The sequence below is a fragment of the Haliotis asinina genome, chromosome 16 (genome assembly GCF_037392515.1).
Source record: "Haliotis asinina isolate JCU_RB_2024 chromosome 16, JCU_Hal_asi_v2, whole genome shotgun sequence".
In the NCBI taxonomy this organism is placed as follows: domain Eukaryota; kingdom Metazoa; phylum Mollusca; class Gastropoda; order Lepetellida; family Haliotidae; genus Haliotis; species Haliotis asinina.
Window position 1 is genome coordinate 12,341,065 of NC_090295.1, and position 17,933 is coordinate 12,358,997.

At 40.8% G+C, this 17,933-nt stretch overlaps 1 protein-coding gene across 1 annotated transcript; it reads right to left on the reverse strand.

Annotated features, from left to right (window-relative positions):
* Nucleotides 1–191: 191 nt before the first annotated feature.
* On the reverse strand, nt 192–17,373 carry LOC137268214 (sialin-like). The gene is made up of 12 exons (XM_067802754.1): nt 17,245–17,373; nt 14,469–14,556; nt 13,032–13,264; nt 12,221–12,454; nt 11,866–11,953; nt 11,316–11,411; nt 5,948–6,078; nt 4,829–4,978; nt 4,171–4,303; nt 3,748–3,898; nt 2,805–2,895; nt 192–626 (listed from the first exon to the last, which is right to left on the reverse strand). The coding sequence occupies exons 2-12, from the start codon at nt 14,539–14,541 to the stop codon at nt 417–419; spliced, it is 1,590 nt and encodes a 529-aa protein (XP_067658855.1). The 5' UTR covers nt 14,542–14,556; nt 17,245–17,373; the 3' UTR covers nt 192–416.
* Between the last annotated feature and the right edge of the window lie 560 nt (nt 17,374–17,933).

Here is a 17,933-nt window from a genome sequence, read left to right on the forward strand (position 1 = left end):
CTACGTGTTTTTGTCATACATATAGCCCTTACAATGATATCTATAACTCATTATTTGTTTCACAGAGGCATTGTCATTTCATGGGTCCTGCAAAGACACCCAGACCTCGATTTCATTCGTTTTTCGATTCCGAACCCGCGATTCGATCATTGTCGATTCTTCATCGTAATCAAACATTGTAAAACATCAGATTTTATTTAACTCTCCAAGTTTATTAAGCAAAACGTATGAAACTAAAATGTGATGTTTAAACACAGAACATGGCTCAAATATCCAATCGATATAGCGACAATGGTGAATGAAACACCAAACTATGGTGCCAGATTCGATCTCGGTGGATCGAACCGAACCGCTAACTTTCAATGACACTGAAGTTGTAGTGTAGTGTTCTTGTTGTAGTTGCAAAGTCTTTGACGCTACATCGGAGGTTCTTCTACTGTTTCCTCTACGCTGTCCACGGCTACATATCTATGCGATTTCTTGTCCGTTGTTATGGTCAGCTCTACTTTGTCATGGTTGTTCCACGGCTGTGCGTCACCGCTGGCGAGGAAAGCGAAGATAACCGCACCTGCCACCAGAAACCCAGAACATATGCACAGCACGAGACGCCATTCCTCGGCAGTTTTCTGAGAAAAAGTGTAAAATATTTATTAGATTTAATATTAAAGGTGACTAACATGACAGTAAAGACTGGATTCCCAATATGTTGGTTGGTGTAAGGATTTTATTTCTCGCAATTATTTTGTGTGTGTTGGTTTTTATTACTCAAACAATACTATTCAAAATACCTCAAGGTGTTGTCAGATAATCGAGTGATCAACAACATGAGTATCGTTTAACTTAACTGGGAATCGATAACAACAATATCGGCGAGGCTGACCATCCGATCTGATTAGTCGCCTCTGAATGACAAGCATGGGGTGCTGAAAACCAATTCTAACCCGCATTTTTAGGGGTGTAAAGACATACAAAAGTATTAAATACAGGTATCCTTTGTGGACAATGTTATGAGATGTTAACATAATGTCTTTGTTACCGTACTTAAAAGGTCACAGGCCTATAGTACATTACGGTATAATGCAATAGTACACAATACACATAACCATATACAACCTTATACGCATATAAAAATATATATACAAACACACACACACACACACACACACACACACACCCACACACACACACACACACACCCCCTTTTCAACATATATGACAGCATGCCTACGAAACAGGTTGGAGTTGTATGTAGATACATATACACACGCACGTATATAGCTATACTATATCTGTGAACTAAAATTGTAAACAATTAAAAATATAAGTGAAACAATTAAAGGTTATACAATTAAATTACATATTAACTCATGCATTTATATAGTTTCTATAGATGAAGGCATGCTAAATATACATCGCTAAATCATGTAAAAGTTTACAATATTCGATAGCATTGAGTAGAATTTAGTAACATTTGGGTATGTATAATAATATGACGGCAGGTATTGTTTTTTAAGTTGTGAATAAGCTGGGCACACAAGCAGAAAATGCTACTCACTCATCTTCCACTAAGTTCAAGTTACACACTTGAAAAATTCTTTGATCAAGGACAATGTTTAAATAACGGTCAGTTTCAGTGAGAAGGTCATGAGACGAACATCTAAAACGTGAAAGAGTTGTCCGAAACTTTTTTACCTTATACAGATAATCTTCCTGGATTATATGTGATTTATGCATTTAGTTATAAAAAAAACTGCATTTACTTGACAAAGCTAATGCTGCAGCCCATGTCTGTATATAAATATCCTTTAACATGTGTGTTTATGACAAAAAACAAAATTTGATTTTGAATATACATTCTGGTCATGCCAAATCTGCCAATAACCACTATTAAAAAGTAACTCTCTTACACCCGTGACCCAATTTCTTTTTCCGTTATTATCATAGAACAACATCGCGTTAAAACATTTTTGGGGATGTCTGTATGATGGCAGGTCAAGAAGTCTTAACCAGTATTTATTGACCTTAATATTTGAACATACAGAAAGTGGAGATCGGCCACACTCGCCATATACCATTAGGCCAGATGTACTTATTTTCACACCAAAGAACTTTTTACAAACATACAAGTGAACATCAAACTGTCGTAAGCCCCACACTTCTGACCCTTATAATTGAACTGGGAGTATTTTAACATCAAACGTTTTGAAGAATGATTGGTATGTTATGTTTCCCAACAATCTCAAATGTTTGAAAACACTTGAAAATTTGTTTCTTGCTTGCAATGCAGCCTGGCTTGAATGCTTATTCCATGGCAGATTTCTACTGAAATAGACTCCAAAATAGTTATAAAACGCTGTGGTCTCTAAAATCTCTCCTTCAAATATTGAGTACTCATTACGTGATACCCGCCCTCTATTCTATTTAAATACAAGAACTTTTGTCTTATTCCTGTTAACTGTCAATTTCCATTCATCACATTAAGTTACAAGTTCATCTATTTGTCTCTGTAGTCCTTTTACTGTGGATGAAAAAGAATGGTATCATAAATTCAAGATGGCGGATTTTCTTTTCAGTGAACCTGGTTACAACAATCATCTGCAAACAGTAGTAGGAATAGCTCTGTGAAATCTGGATGAAGCTGGATACCAAATTACTATTCAAATTGATTTGCAAAGCTAATTCATTGGTGAAAAAGAAACGGACTTAAAATGCGATGTTACAAACATGTAGTGTATATTTTGGGTCCAAGTTACAATCTTTTGTCTGGAATATTGTGGGGCGTTCAAAGAGAAAACCACACTTACGTTTGGCGTGAGAGCCCCAGCTACAAGAGGGGCTATCATCCCTGGGATAGTAGCCATTGTGTTGGTAAAACCAAATAGTAAACCAGAATAACTGCAAGACAATGAAGACACTGTTTAAACCAGATTTAGTTATAACCACAATTATATGGGAATGGATATATTCTTGCAAAACGTTCGCGTGTAACGTTCGTGTTTTACTTTTTCTTACAATTACTTTTTGTGGAACAAGTCCCAAAACAAAACAAAAACAAAGCGACATAGTTACTAGTTCTTTTTCTTCTTGAAATGCATGGTTTATGTTCAGCACGTCTCCACATTTCAGTGATGAAGGACACGAGCATCGATCTGTGCAATTGGGAACCGATGACATGTGTCAACCAAGTCAGCGAGTCTGACCACCCGATCGAGTTAGTCGCCTCTTACGACAAGCACAGTCACCTTTTATGGCAAGCATGGGTTGGTGAAGGCCTATTCTACACTGGGACCTTCACGCGTCTCGAACCTTGTCTTATGCATGACAAGCGGATGCTTCAACCACTTGGCTACCCCATTACCCCAACCCTCGAATCTGGTTGAAAATGTGTTTGTAGCTTGACGGCGCACAGGATGATGCTGTGTTCACAAGACAAAGTAAAGAGTATGAAGCTATCCAAGTTTTCCTAAGTTAGGATCCGTGAAGATCTTGGTAGAATAGGCTTTCAGCAGCCCATGCTTGTCATCAAAGGGGACTATGGTTGTCGTAAGAGGCGACTAACGGGGTAGGCTGGTGAGACTCGCTGACTTGGTTGAAACATGTCAGTCGCGCAGATCGATGCTCGTGATGTTGATCACTGGATTGTCTGGTCCAGACTCGATTATTTACAGAGGGTCGCCATTTAGCTGTACTATTGCTGAATGCGGCGTAAAACGAAACTCACTCACTCTTATGTAAGTCTTGACGTACTTGGGGGCAATGTCGACGTGGTTCACCATGTATCCTGCTTTGCTTATTCCCAGACAACCTACGGCGGCACATAGCAAAACGACTGCAACCATCCTGTTTTCACATTTCACAAAACCTGTTGCCACAAGGAAAATGGCAACCGAGAGAAACGCTGAAATGGGGAGTGTTTGTGTAATTATTATTCTACCCTGAAAGGATGAGAATGCACATTAGTTATTGAACTAATTTAAGATCTGAAACTACTTTAAAGTACAGAGACGTCTTTCCAATACCTGAATGTACAATCACAAAGATGATTATCCATGTATTAACTGCCTTTCCTAAACAGCCACGTGAAATCAACATGGTCACAATTGCTTTCTCCCTTCAGGATATTTTGAAAACTACGTGTTTCATACCAGTGGGTTAAGGACACACACAAACCTGTGTTCTGGCAGATCTTTCTGACCTTTGTGGTGCCAAGTTGGGTTTTGGCTCTCACTAAATCAGCCACCTGACCAGACATCACTGCCGCCACAGAATGACAGATGAAGGGTAAGGAGGATATCAGTCCGTTCTGCAACAACACAATGGATGCTACTCCTCAAAGGTTTCGACTCACTGCTTTAAATGCAGCCATTTACTTCAGTCAACTTTTCTAAACTAGATTTGGAAACTATTCCATTCTGTTTCAAGGTACCGTGTACACACGAACTGATATTGTAACGTTGAGAAGATTATTGCCGTGAGTTCATTAAATGATAAAACTCGGTGAAAATTGGCAAATTCTTAACAAAACTTTACACGAGAACGCAGCTGTTCACATCATTTGATTGTCAATGCTCTGGCAGATCAACACATGTGTTGTAATTGGTGAGACCTTGATTGACGTCAGTCTCTGGCAGGTCAACATAGGTGTTGCTAAACTGATTGGATTGAGTTGTCAGGCAACTGACGTGGTTGTGTACGTGTAGAATGCCGGAGGTTGTTCATTACACCAGTCCAGTGTCATGGTGTCATGTGTCATGTGTCATGGTGACATGGTGACATGATGACATGGAGCCATTGTGTCATGGTGACTTGGTGACATGGTTCAACAAACCTGACGGATGTCAAACTTGAGGACTTCCTTCATGAAAGTAGGAAGGACAGTGATGAGAGTATAATTGGTCCAGTTGTTGCACATATGAGCCAGGATGATGGCCCAGAGAGGTCCGGACTTGGCCATAGCCAACCATGGTGTCGATCTAGTCTGAAATACAGTGTGGAAATACTTGTTCCTTTTCAAATATGGTTTACATTGTACACTTAATACCATAACGTTGGAGTTACTTAAGTCATTTATAAAATTCCTTTAAATTGGGTTGTGTGGTAGCACGTGGCATACGGGTTACTTACTATAGATGGTGGCCAATGTGAGAAAAGCATGACCTGACGGAGTCGTTCTTTTAAATTATTAGACACAGAACACAAAACTTTATGTTACAAAAAAAGTTCTGTGATTTCTTGTGTGAAGTTCGGTACATTTTAGGCAAACTGGCCATAGCGCAAAAGTAATTAACTGAACAGAATGTGAAAGTAGTGTGACTGTCAAGAATATATCAAGATCACTGCAGTGCTGGATGTTTAACTCGGTTGCAGTAGTTTTACCTTCCAGCAACAGGCAGTTCCTTTCATTATATGAAATTAAATCAATTCAAACACCCATGCGCTTCGGGTTCCGTAGAGAACGAGGGAATTTGCAATTGCCTGAGATTTATCGGAGAACCTGATGACAGTTGTCTTAAAGGACATGTACATACATTTGTTCTAGTTAACGCTAGTTGTAAACTATGAAGCTGAGGCTTCCCGATGGTATGATAGGTATAGATAGATTATCTGTGGATACTGAAGCATTGTATTGATTCCGGTGTCCAATGGTTGTTATCAACGTGTTCTCATAGCCTGTAGACATCTGCTGTATTCCCATCAGTCATTACATACCGTTATTGTTCCGAATTGTATAATGATATGAAGAAATCACTGAAGAACAAGTGGAGATACAAGGTCACCGTAAAGTGGGTAGAGCTACATTCCATCGAAACACCCGCTCAAAATGTATTATTGTTGAATGGGGACTTCAGATAACTAAATGTAAGGGGTAGTATCGCTCATCGTTAGGATGGTAGACGTATCGCATTTGTCTTGTGAGGTTGAGAGTGGCATTGTTCATACATCGTACCTTAACGTTCGTCTTGTAGCCTATTTTCTTCTCGATGTAAGCAATCTCCTTCTCAGATATGAATTTATGTTTGCGGGGATTGTCAGCTGACAGCAACATCCACAGGCCAAACCAGACCAAGTTTCCAGCACCTGCGAGCAGTGTGGAACATATATCAGTTTATATAGTTAGATATCAGATGAACAGATGGCCTGTCTTCAAATGCAGTTGGTAGTGACGATGACCGAAACCTGTGGAATCGACCTCGGATCTTCATTATGACGAGCGACTCTTTTAGCCATTAGGCTGCCCCAGCAGCTGTACTTAAATTACATTGGTGACGTTAATCCATTGTCTGCTTAGGAATGGATTGATGTGTACCAGTTTCCAATCAAAGACTTCATTTTGTCATTTCAACAATTAATTTTGATACCAGAAATATTCCAATGTAATTTAAGTAGGGTAATACCCCAGGGTAGGCTTATTTAAGTAGGCTAATATCCTAGGGTAGGGTTATTTAAGTAGGCTAATACCCCAGGGTAGGCTAATTTAAGTAGGGTAATACCCCAGGGTAGGCTTATTTAAGTAGGCTAATATCCTAGGGTAGGGTTATTTAACAAACTAACAAGGGTAACTCTCCATTACTTGAAAATAAAGTGCCTCGAGAACTCATTGGCCTCGGATCCATTATGTTTAAGGAATGGAGAGTTACTCGCATATTACCCTCCACAGAAACAACAGGATGTTTCAACACTAAACGAGTTATAATTTAGTCCCATCGGCACTATTTCTGCTATTTCGTGACTAGAAACGTTTTGCATACATAATGAACGCGTCTTGTTAATAGAAAATTCTGCCCTCAAAGTGTAGATGTCAGTTAAAATTAGCAACTTAACATGTGCATAATTATAGTATTCCCAGAAATTATTGAGAATCATGTTGCGTCATGTAACTCATTACGTTTATTAACTTCTGGCGTTTTACTTACATAAACATGTTAAAACATCATCCTTTTACAGTCTCAGTCTTGTTTTAGTACTTTGTTAGACCTCCTCGCTCAGCAATGCATGCCTGAATACGCCTAGGCACACTACCCATCAAAGTTTGTAGGTAATCGTGTGACAGGGTATCCCAATATTGGACCACCTCGGCCTTCACATCATCAATATTTCTCAGTCCCTTTTGGTTTATTCTGTCCTTCATGACTCCCCACACATTCTCAATTGGGTTTAGGTCTGGGCTGTAACTGGGCCAGTCTAAAACTTGAACATTTTCGCCCGACAACCACTGTTTTGTGTAGCGCGCAGTGTGTTTTGGGTCATTATCATGCTGGAAAATCCAATCATCTTCATACAATGTTTGTGCTGTCGGAAGAAGGTGACCATTTAGAATGTCAACGTATCTTTCTTTTGTCAAGTTTCCCGTGAAAACACACAATGGCGTCACTCAGCGAGCCGATATGTCACCCCACATGTGAAACTTCGGGCTATGTTTTGGTCGCTGGTAGATAGGTTTGACAGTATCTTTGGTCCAAATTTTCACACAATTAGGGAAAAACCAAACAGAACTTTCATCCGAAAAGAAAATTTTATCCCAATCTTGATTTTCATGAGCCCGACACCAGTTTTTAAACGTTTTTCCTTTTGTGCATCTTTCATCAACGGCGAGGGAATTCCACGTTTTTTCACCCAATTAAGTTTCTGTAATTCCTGCCTAACTGTTTCATTGCATACCTGAGGACTTCCTCTGCTAATCATTTCATTTCTGATGTTCTCAACACTTTTCAATTTGCCCCTACTCACAATCTGCCCAAGTCTTCGGCGATCCACAACACTGAATTTCCTAGGCCGACCTGCCCCTGCTTTGTGCTCTATCCCGGTTCCTGTTTGAATATTCTTCAAAGTTCTGTATACTGTAGACAGAGGAATACCATGTCTACAAGCTAACACTTTAGCATCAGCCTCACCCCTTTCAAAATCATCTAGAATGGGCTTTCTTTTCTCTCTTGCTGTAAATTCTGCCATGTCAACACAGGAAGCCGTCTGCTCAGACAAGGGAGATAACTCTTGATGTAATGAGCTGCCTTCTAAGCCTTCAAGAGTTGTCTCCCTTATTTAGTATGCTTAGTGCATAGTGAAAGCCCTTTTTCTAGTCTTAGCATCATTAGCAAAAAAAACAAAGATTTTCTCAATAATTTGTGGGAACACTGTATATCTTCATAAAGAGTGGAATATATCTGGTACCTATGGATTCACTTCCAAGAGCACATTTTTTCATATCTAATGGTCAAGACTGACAGAATATTACTGCGGAATTATTATTGTTATGTTTTACAGATTGAGATAGAAATGCAGCAAAGAGGGTTTGGGTGATCCTGGCACAGTCAGGCTGGTCAAGCTCATCATCAGCTCAGGGCCCTAGCCCCCTCTACACGCAGCCCAGACAGCGGATGGGACTTCTCCCAGGAAACACTGCCTAGTCGAACCCACCAAGAACTTTCCGGAGTATTATTATTATTATTATTATTATTTACAGATTGAGATAGAAATGCATCAGAAGGGGTTTGGATGATCCTGGCACAGTCAGGCTGGTCAAGCTCATCAGCAGCTCAGGGCCCTAGCCCCCTCTACACGCAGCCCAGACAGCGGATGGGACTTCTCCCAGGAAACACTGCCTAGTCGAACCCACCAAGAACTTTCCGGAGAATATGGAGGCTCCCCAACACTGCAGCCTTCTGCATTACCCAGATTGTCAGAAGGGCTGTGCTCCCGGTGGAGAACCCGGACACTCTCCTCATCTGCTCGAAGAGATCAGGAGGTACCAAACCAAGGGCACCGAGAACAATGGGGAGCCTGACGACAGTGTACTTGGGATGCAAGCGAGACATTTCAAAGGCGAGGTCCGCATATTTTTCATGCTTTTCCTGAATCTTGCCAATCACGTTGCTGTCAAAAGGGACAGAAAATTCAATGATATAAACAATTGCATTGGCTTTATCAAAAAGGACAAGATCAGGTTTGTTGGCTGGAATTCGTCTCAGGCTGTATATTGGCCTATTCCACAGAAGTTTAAAAGCATCATTTTCCAGGACGCCCTGGACATGTTCAGGGTCGTACCATGGATGGACCTCGGAGTCAAAACCACAGGCATGGCGGAGACGATAGTAAAAGCAGCGAGCCATGCCATCATGTCTTTTAAGATATGCTGTTTGTGCCAAGGAAGGGCATCCACTGACAAGGTGTTGGACAGTCTCTGTAAATTCATTGCAAAGACGACATTTCATATTGATATTCTCTTTAAGAATCACATTCTGGCGATTGCGAGTGGGAAGTGACTGGTCCTGAGCAGCAAAAAGGAAGCCCTCAGTTTCACATTTGAGACCAGCCGACTTCATCCAGGCGAAGGAGTCGCTTGGATTGCTGTTCTGTTCCACACACTGCATATACACACGATGCAATGGCTTCTCAGACAGCTTCCCCACGAAGGACCGACTCTGGCCAGACTTGGTGAAGGACTTCACCTGGTTTACTCCCATCGCTGTACCGTCCAGCAGTACATCACCATGAGCAAAATCATCTTCAAATTTCAGATTGTGTCCAACAACCTTGGCACGCTTAAAATAGCTGTGGAATTCCTTGCTTTCATCGTGAGTCTTGACATGCATCACCAGAGGATCATCCGATAAATAAATATGTGCAAAAGTACACAATAAAACTCTATCATGAAGAGCTTCCACATTAATCAAACCCCGACCTCCTGAAGTGATTGGCATGTATAAACGATTAAGAGAGGAACGAGGGTGGTGTGCTCTGTTATCAGACATGATCCTCCTGGTCAGGCGGTCAAGCCCCTGGATGTCTTGATTTGTCCAATAGACTACTCCAAGGGAATAGGAGAGGACTGGCACAGCAAATGGCATTGGTGGCTTTGACCTTGTTTCGAGCATTTAGCTCTGAACTCCAGATTTTCTTTAAACGAGATTTATACTCGGCCCGAAGTTTATCTTGAATCTGGGCATTCTGGAGCTTGTCTCGAACTTGCATTCCAAGATAGGTGTAGGCCTGATCTTCCACAAGATGCTCAATAACTCCTCCCCCTTGTAACTTGACCGATCTATCATTGGTTACCTTCCCACGTTTCAAATGAAGAGTATTACATTTGTCGAGTCCAAAAGTCATGCCAATATCATTAGAGAAGGACTCGACAAGGAGAACCTGTTCTTTCAAATTGGTCTCTCCCTTGGCAAGGAGTTCGATATCATCCATGTAGAGGAGATGAGTAAGAGGTGTTGGTGATCTGTGCTGAGGAGGCCCGGGATGGTAACCCTCCTCCCTATTGAGAAGAAAACTCAAAGGATTTAAAGACAGACAAAAAAAAGCAAAGGACTAAAGGAGTCCCCCTTGAAAATTTCCCTTCTGATTGGAATAGATTCTGAAGTCAGCACTTATTATGTTTTACAGATTAAGATTGATATGCAGGAGAGAGGGTTTGGGTGATCCTGGCACAGTCAGGCCGGTAAGGCTCATCATCAGCTCAGGGCCCTCGTCCCCTCTACACGCAGCCCAGACAGCGGATGGGACTTCTCCCAGGAAACACTGCCTAGTCGAAACCACCAAGAACTTTCTGGAGAATATGGAGGCTCCCCAACACTGTAGCCTTCTGCATTACCCAGATTGTCAGAAGGGCTGTGATCTGCGCCAAGAGATCAGGAGGTACCAAACCAAGGGCACCGAGAACAATGGGGAGCCTGACGACAGTGTACTTGGGACGCAAGCGATTTCAAAGGTGAGGTCCGCATTCTTATCATGCTTTTCCTGAATCTTGCCAATCACATTGCTGTCAAAAGGGACAGAAAATTCAATGATATAAATAATTTCATTGGCTTTATCAAAAAGAACAAGATCAAGTTCTTCTTCTTATTAATATATAGTTTGTAAATTAGACCATTTCTGACGACAATAAGTGAGTGATTTTAGTTTATGCCCAGTCAGCAATATTGCAGCCATATGCTGGCAATTTGTAAATAATCGAGTCTGGACCAGACAATCCAGTGATCAACAGCATGACGCATTCAGGACACGATGACATGTGTCCACCAAGTCAGTGAGTCTCACCACCTGCCCCCATTTGTTGCCTGTTATGGGTTACTGAAGATCAACTCTAACTAGGATCTTCACGTGTGACGACAACATCGACGGCGATGCATATGCATAGTGATGGTAATGATTGGTTTGACAATAATTTTAAGCAGCTTTCAAATTGTCATTGCCAAATATACAGGATTCAGTATTATACGATGTATACAGCATTATCAGCGTCACATCTAGTTCTAGTTGTTTTCTTAAAACATGATTTGGTTTAACTATTGAGTAGGCAAAACTATACAAACCAAAGACGTAGAATAAGAACCCCCAGCCGTTGTCAAACCCGTTGGCACAGAAGTACCCAGACAGTGCGAATGCGGTGATAGTGCCCACGTGAGATCCTGCAGGTGATACGAGCATTGTCTTTGTCGTATGAGTTTCCAAAAGAATATTCATATGTCTGTGTTGTCGAATTGTGTTTCATCCCAACTCAGTTAAAATGTGAAGTACCTCCCTATTTGTGTGTGTGTGTGTGTGTGTGTGTGTGTGTGTGTGTGTGTGTGTGTGTGTGTGTGTGTGTGTGTGTGTGTGTGTGTGTGTGTGTGTGTGTGTGTGTGTGTGTGTGTGTGTGTGTGTGTGTGTGTGTGTGTGTGTGTGTGTGTGTGTGTGTGTGTGTGTGTTGTCATTAGGGGAAATGTTCATCCTGCACTTCAGGGAGTTTACATGCAAACAAATTAACAGCAGTCTGTTGTAGTCACGTCTTTCAGGGACAGGTGATAGACATTTGTGCGTTACTTTATGTTGCGTTGCGTTGCGTTGCGTTGCGTTGCGTTGCGTTGCGTTGCGTTGCGTTACCTGCATAACTAACCGACACGAGTTTGCTTCTCTCGAAGGGAGGCGCCCATCTCCCCCATAGTGAATGCATAGCCGGAAATGACACGCCCTGAGACACCCCCAAATAACGATAAGCATCCATTAGGGAAAAAAACACATGAATTCATCAGATTGTATATCAAATGCAAGTTGAATAGCAAAGTGTTTAAATACTTCATTTGTACGGGACCACATTTACTTCATTACAGTCATTAGCCATCGGGACCTAAAAGGTGATCCCGAGTTGGAACAGGTGTCACTGAGCATGAAGGAATCGGGTGATCGTTCTTTGTGCCAACATTTGGTATTAACACAAGTTTGATTTGTTGAAACTTACCGCTGCAAATCCTATGATGAATCTCACTGCATACAAAACATACAGATTCAGACGAGCACTGACAGGGGTGAGAATGGTCCCAAGTCCATTGACGAACATCCCGAGTCCCCACACCCGCCGTGCCCCGTAGCGTCCTGCCAGCCACCCTCCAGGTATTTGTGTGAAGATGTAGCCATAGAAATACATAGCCAGAATACGCGACCTGGTGGGCTTGTCCCAGTCAAACTCTCCACTCTGGAACACATTCATCGACAGTAATAAGTATAGATATAATTGTACAGGGTTCTGATGTGCAAGGAGAAATGATGGAGACGGTACAGATGCGTGAATAAATATGGTGGCACTTCTGCATCAGCCTGGTTTCCTGGGTGTGATGCGCTTGCGCTAAAGCTCAGTGTCGTTAGCGCAGGCGCATCAGACTCAGGGAACCAGACTGCTTCTGCATGTGCTTCTTTTGGCTGTTCATTTCTATGGACTCCTCCCACGTAACAAACAGTGAACTGTGTCGATAGTCTAATGATAGTTTGTTTAACGACTTGTGTGAATTTAGGACAATACTCTGCAAAAACCTCACCGAGCAGGTGTGATGTTTTGATTATGAGTATTTCACTGAGTATTCTATATTTATTAGTTTATGCAGGGGCTTCTCGAACACCTGAATGTCACTTTCTCTGCGAACAAATAGTTAACTGTGTCAATATTTTGATGATGGTTTGTTAAACAACTTGTATATTTTTTGTGTATTTTGATTATGATCAACAAGTGCGCATAGGTACAATATAACTAACGACATAATGAACATTTTGCCTGCCTCTTTAGCTAATACAGCTTTTTCCAAAATGTCACAAGCATCATCTTCTACACTTCCGGAAGTCGACGTCATGTTGAGCAGTCCAGTGCTGTTGTCATCTGATGTGAAGTTCAACGTCGCCGACCGCACCATGCAGATGATGGCCACGCTGATGTTGACGCGAGTGGCGTAAACGAAAACGAAGCCAAAGAAGGACACGTAAGCCAGAATCCATCGCGTTGCGAATGGACTGACTGCAAGGAAATATGTATACCAGTGAACAATAACGATGTCCTCGACTCTGTGATGTATTAACACATGCACTCTTACGTCATACTGTATATTACCACTAAATTCTTGTCAGTTGGTTATCGTTTGTTCGGTTATCACCGCACCCAGCGTGTATAGAACAAACTGACTGGAACTGGCGGAACTTGAAATTCAATGCCTTGAAAATCATCTCATCTCAATAAGCCTTATGTTTTTTCTGACATGAACATTTCTGGCGTCCCTTGCCGTGATATTGCTGAAATATTGCTAAAAGCGTCTCAAAACCATTCTCACTCACTCTAACACGAACACAGTGTTTTAGATGCGAAACGCTAACGTCAGAAAACAATCGGATCCGAGCATCCTTCAAGACAGATCCCAGTTGGAACAAAAGGTAAACCGATTCGAATGCATCACTGTTAATCATTGATGACACCTGGTGTTAACGAACTGAGCAAACATAACATGCATGAAATATTTTGTAATAAAATTTGAAGAGGCGAGCGGGCGAGGAGAAAGACAGAATAAATATATGCTGCCCACAGTTGCGTCATGAATCTGACCCCATCCCTATGGACAAGCTGTGGTCACCGAAGGCCATGTTATCAACTGGGTCGTAACAGGTTGCACGTGAAACAATATTGGTTGCCAGGGGAACACAAGTGAATGAACATTGATTATGGTGTTCATAGTTAGTGGACGTTTTAATCACGGCTTTTCCCGAAGTTTCTAATGCACTTAAACGCCACTGATAATGGTTCAAAACAAGTGAACTGCTTCGGGTCAAGGGGTAAACAGTGAAATAGCTAGAACACCAACTGGTACGTTGCATTAATGCTGAACCCCGGTCAATGAAATAGATGAAGATCTGTTCTAGGAACACAATGAAGGGTTAAATCAAAGATAGGGACACCAGAAATTATAACAGTGTGTGGAAGTGTTTCAATAATTAACAATCGAATAACACGTCCTATGTACGCAAATTGACACTTAAAGTACATTTTCCAAACCACAATAATAGTAGCGTAACACGGTAGTTCACCTGGGTAAATATCACGCCAGTTTTAATGTCAGAAGAATGTGTCAATACAGATACCGCCAATTTGAGACTGAAATCTGTTCAACACTTCACGACAGTCTCGGGAGTCCTCAGTGCATGTCTTTTTCATCTTTCGCCCTATTACTTACCCTTCTCAACCTTGACCACTTCATCTTCCTGCTCTTGGTAGATTATTTGACCATCGGTCACCTCATCAGACATTTTCAGAAACTAGTGCTGAAATTAAGTTATCAACTGAAGGAAAAGGCTGTATAAACCCATAGTGTGCTTCTCACTATATTTCAGGTCATCTCTTGTTTTCCCAGAATAACCGCATTTGAGGTTTTTGTTTTGGAGGGACAGGTTTTACTTTTCGTTAGTAAGACCGCTTCCCAGGTTTTACTTTTCATAATTTTATATGAAAATCGACATTCAAATGATACATGAGTGTTTGAAATCAATTGAAAAATATCGTCCAAAATTAAACTCACAATACAAAGGTTTTCCGAAGCGGGACTGGAAGCGCAATCCTCTAATCCGTAGGCAGATGCCCTACCGCACGGCCACCGGACCGAAGAAGGTGGAGGGGTTAAATCATCAACTTATGGTTACTGTCATTAAATTGATTTTACGCGCACTTCAGTTGTTGTTATGTAGCTTAATTACATAATCGTCTACATTGTAATTACCCATCATTGACGGTGTACATGATAGAGAAAACACTTCTCCTCGGTTTTGGTAGACAATGTAAAAAAATCGGGGTCGGGATTTCCCTCTCCCTCCGGTTTTACAATGTCTACCAAAACCTCTGAGGCGTTTTTTCTCCTATACATTGTGACCTGGATAAAACTCCTGGATATAATCCAATACTGGCAATGACGTCATCGCCAATCTTCCTTAGATCAAGCGTTCCGTGGTAAGGCACCATGTCTTACCACGCCTCTCTAAAACATATGATGCATTTCTCCCAATACTACTAACAATGCACTGCCAGAATATCTAGTATATAATTCATTTTATTTAGATTACAATATTAATTTAAAAAGTGGCATTAAATCGACTCTCGCGCCTCCTGCCGGCCGAACATTATTTCAAGCGAACCCCACAGTGTTATGTCCCTTGGAGTGCTCACGTCGAATATCCAACGCACATCTTGTGATTGAAAGCAGTTCGGCAAACACCGGCAACGACAGTTTTCTGTATACGGAGCAACTGTTTACATTCCATACATGGCAATATTCGTCAGCACTCGCCCCTTTTCGTAACCTTAAAGAAGACTCGTTCCCCACTTGATGCTTGTTATGTTCGAAAATACGGCAAACCATTCAGAACGCGCGCAATGGATTTGATAAAAATATTGAACCCCGTTTATGGCGTTGTGGTTTGTTTAAATAGTCATGAAAATAAATGCCGTCATGTTCAAAGTACTCAGAACGCTGCTAACAGAATTGTGCTGTTAAATGTAAAACCTTTTATAAGAATCATGCGACTGACTGTGAGATTCAAACATACGCACGTGCGGTTTTTGACATAACGGCTCTCACTGGTCTCACTGTCTCACAGGTTTCTGACGATCTTTCGGGTTCGTTGTGGTGATTATAAGTTAGCTCCCAGCAGTTTTAGGAAATGTAATTATAAATCATTAGGAGTTTCAGCACAATAATATTATACCTGTGTCACTAATAAAAGTTAATCTTTAACATAATTTTAATTTTCACATCTCTGGGGATATTCTAGTCTGACTGTTTTGGTCATTCATTATATTTTTCATCGAATTCAGTAAAAATTCCACTTAAGGTGTGAAATGTTCAGTTTGAGAATTGTTTTGGAGGGTTTTTTTTGTATGTTTTAATTTAGCTGAGTTTTTGTATCATACATTTTATTAATTTTGCATATTCAATGAAAGACATCCCATCTGTGACAGTTAAACCCTTTTCGATAATATACTTTGAACCTAAGGTGAACACCTGGTGATAATTACGTCGCAATGTGTCCTTAACAATATGTTTTTCTCCTGATTTTAGGTGTATCAAGAAGTTTTTTTCTAATAAATAAGAAAAATCAAAAACAGCAGTACAATGTATAAGTACTTCGGTGATATTTAGTACCATTGGAATCAAACAGGAATAGAGGTATCGTTCATGTTTGATGAAGTTCTGGTGTTCCTGCGTCAATGGGAAATCCGACGAGAGGGGCACTAGTCGCAATTCGGTTTGTCCCGGAATAACACGAGTTGGACACGAATGACATGACAAGTGTTCCATGTTTGGAAGCTGTCTGTAAGGGATCACATAACTTTCACTGTATCAAAGGGAAGCAAAATTGATTGGCATATCACCCAATACGTATAATGCATATATAGGCCAAAACATTGTCGAAAATATGGGCCATTGTGCCTTTAATGCCAGTTTCCTTGTGGAGGGGGACAACGCCCACAAATCAGCCTCTGTGAATGTGTGAATATTTGGTAACTGTGCAAAGCGAAATAAGTCCTACCTTTAGCCGGATATTTATTGACCAAGATTGGTTGACACAAACTAGAGAATCTAGAGATTCATAGTTGTTCATAACATTTTGAATGACTAAAGAATATCGATGTAACATGTTCATTGATTCTCATTAAATGCGCCTTAAATTGGTTTCCTGGTTATTAAAAGCTAACTGACTCAACACATTTACTGTTCTACAGTTCCACATTACAATGACGTTACAATGCCTTGACATTTATAGAAAGTTTCTGATAAATAAGTCTCAATATATGTTAATCATTGCAAACATTCATTATCAGCGACTTTTTATTTCTTGCTTATCCTCGATTAATTTCATCCACATTTTACCAGCAGAATCCAGAAACGCGTATCAAGGCTAATAAGTGAAACAGATCCAAATCACATTATAAGTATTTGCCTGTGGCAAAGAACTGACTTAGCTTTCAGGTTCTTCATGCCATCTATCCTCTCCTGTTTCTATTGTGTCCGGTTGTCTTTGACATACGTGGTTTTGTTTTAGCTGTGTTGTTCACACTGTGTTGGATAAACGAATTAAATCCACTGTGTCGTGTACGTCCTCTAAAACTCTGTTATGTAGGAATTATTCATAGCAATTCAAGCCTTGTAGACAGCCGGGGAGGTTGATTCATGCAATGAATATACATGGTACATTTTTAAATCTGCACATATGTATGGGAAGCATATTACAAATAGGAATAGGAATAATAATAGCATTTTATTGATATTAACACAGGTTCCAGAATGGCAGACAGTTTCTCAGTACCATGAGCATCGCAAACGTCATGTAAATATAACCATCGTCATCAGATCTTTGTTTGTTTGTTTAAAGCCGCCATAGTCCAGTCGCGTACCCGCATGTACCGGAAATGTAAGAAATGTAGCGTTTGGTTAAACCTTCCGAATATTCAATCATGATTTGACAAAAATTATTATAGAAACTTGAAAGGGTGGCAACAAGACACTAAAACCGATCTCATGCTATGATTTAATTTACGTCTGTTTAACCAATATAAAGACCAACACCATTACTTATATCAAAACCTTTCGTTATTGCTGTTACTGCAACCGAACTGCAACCTGGTGAAGCACAGATAAATCATAGTC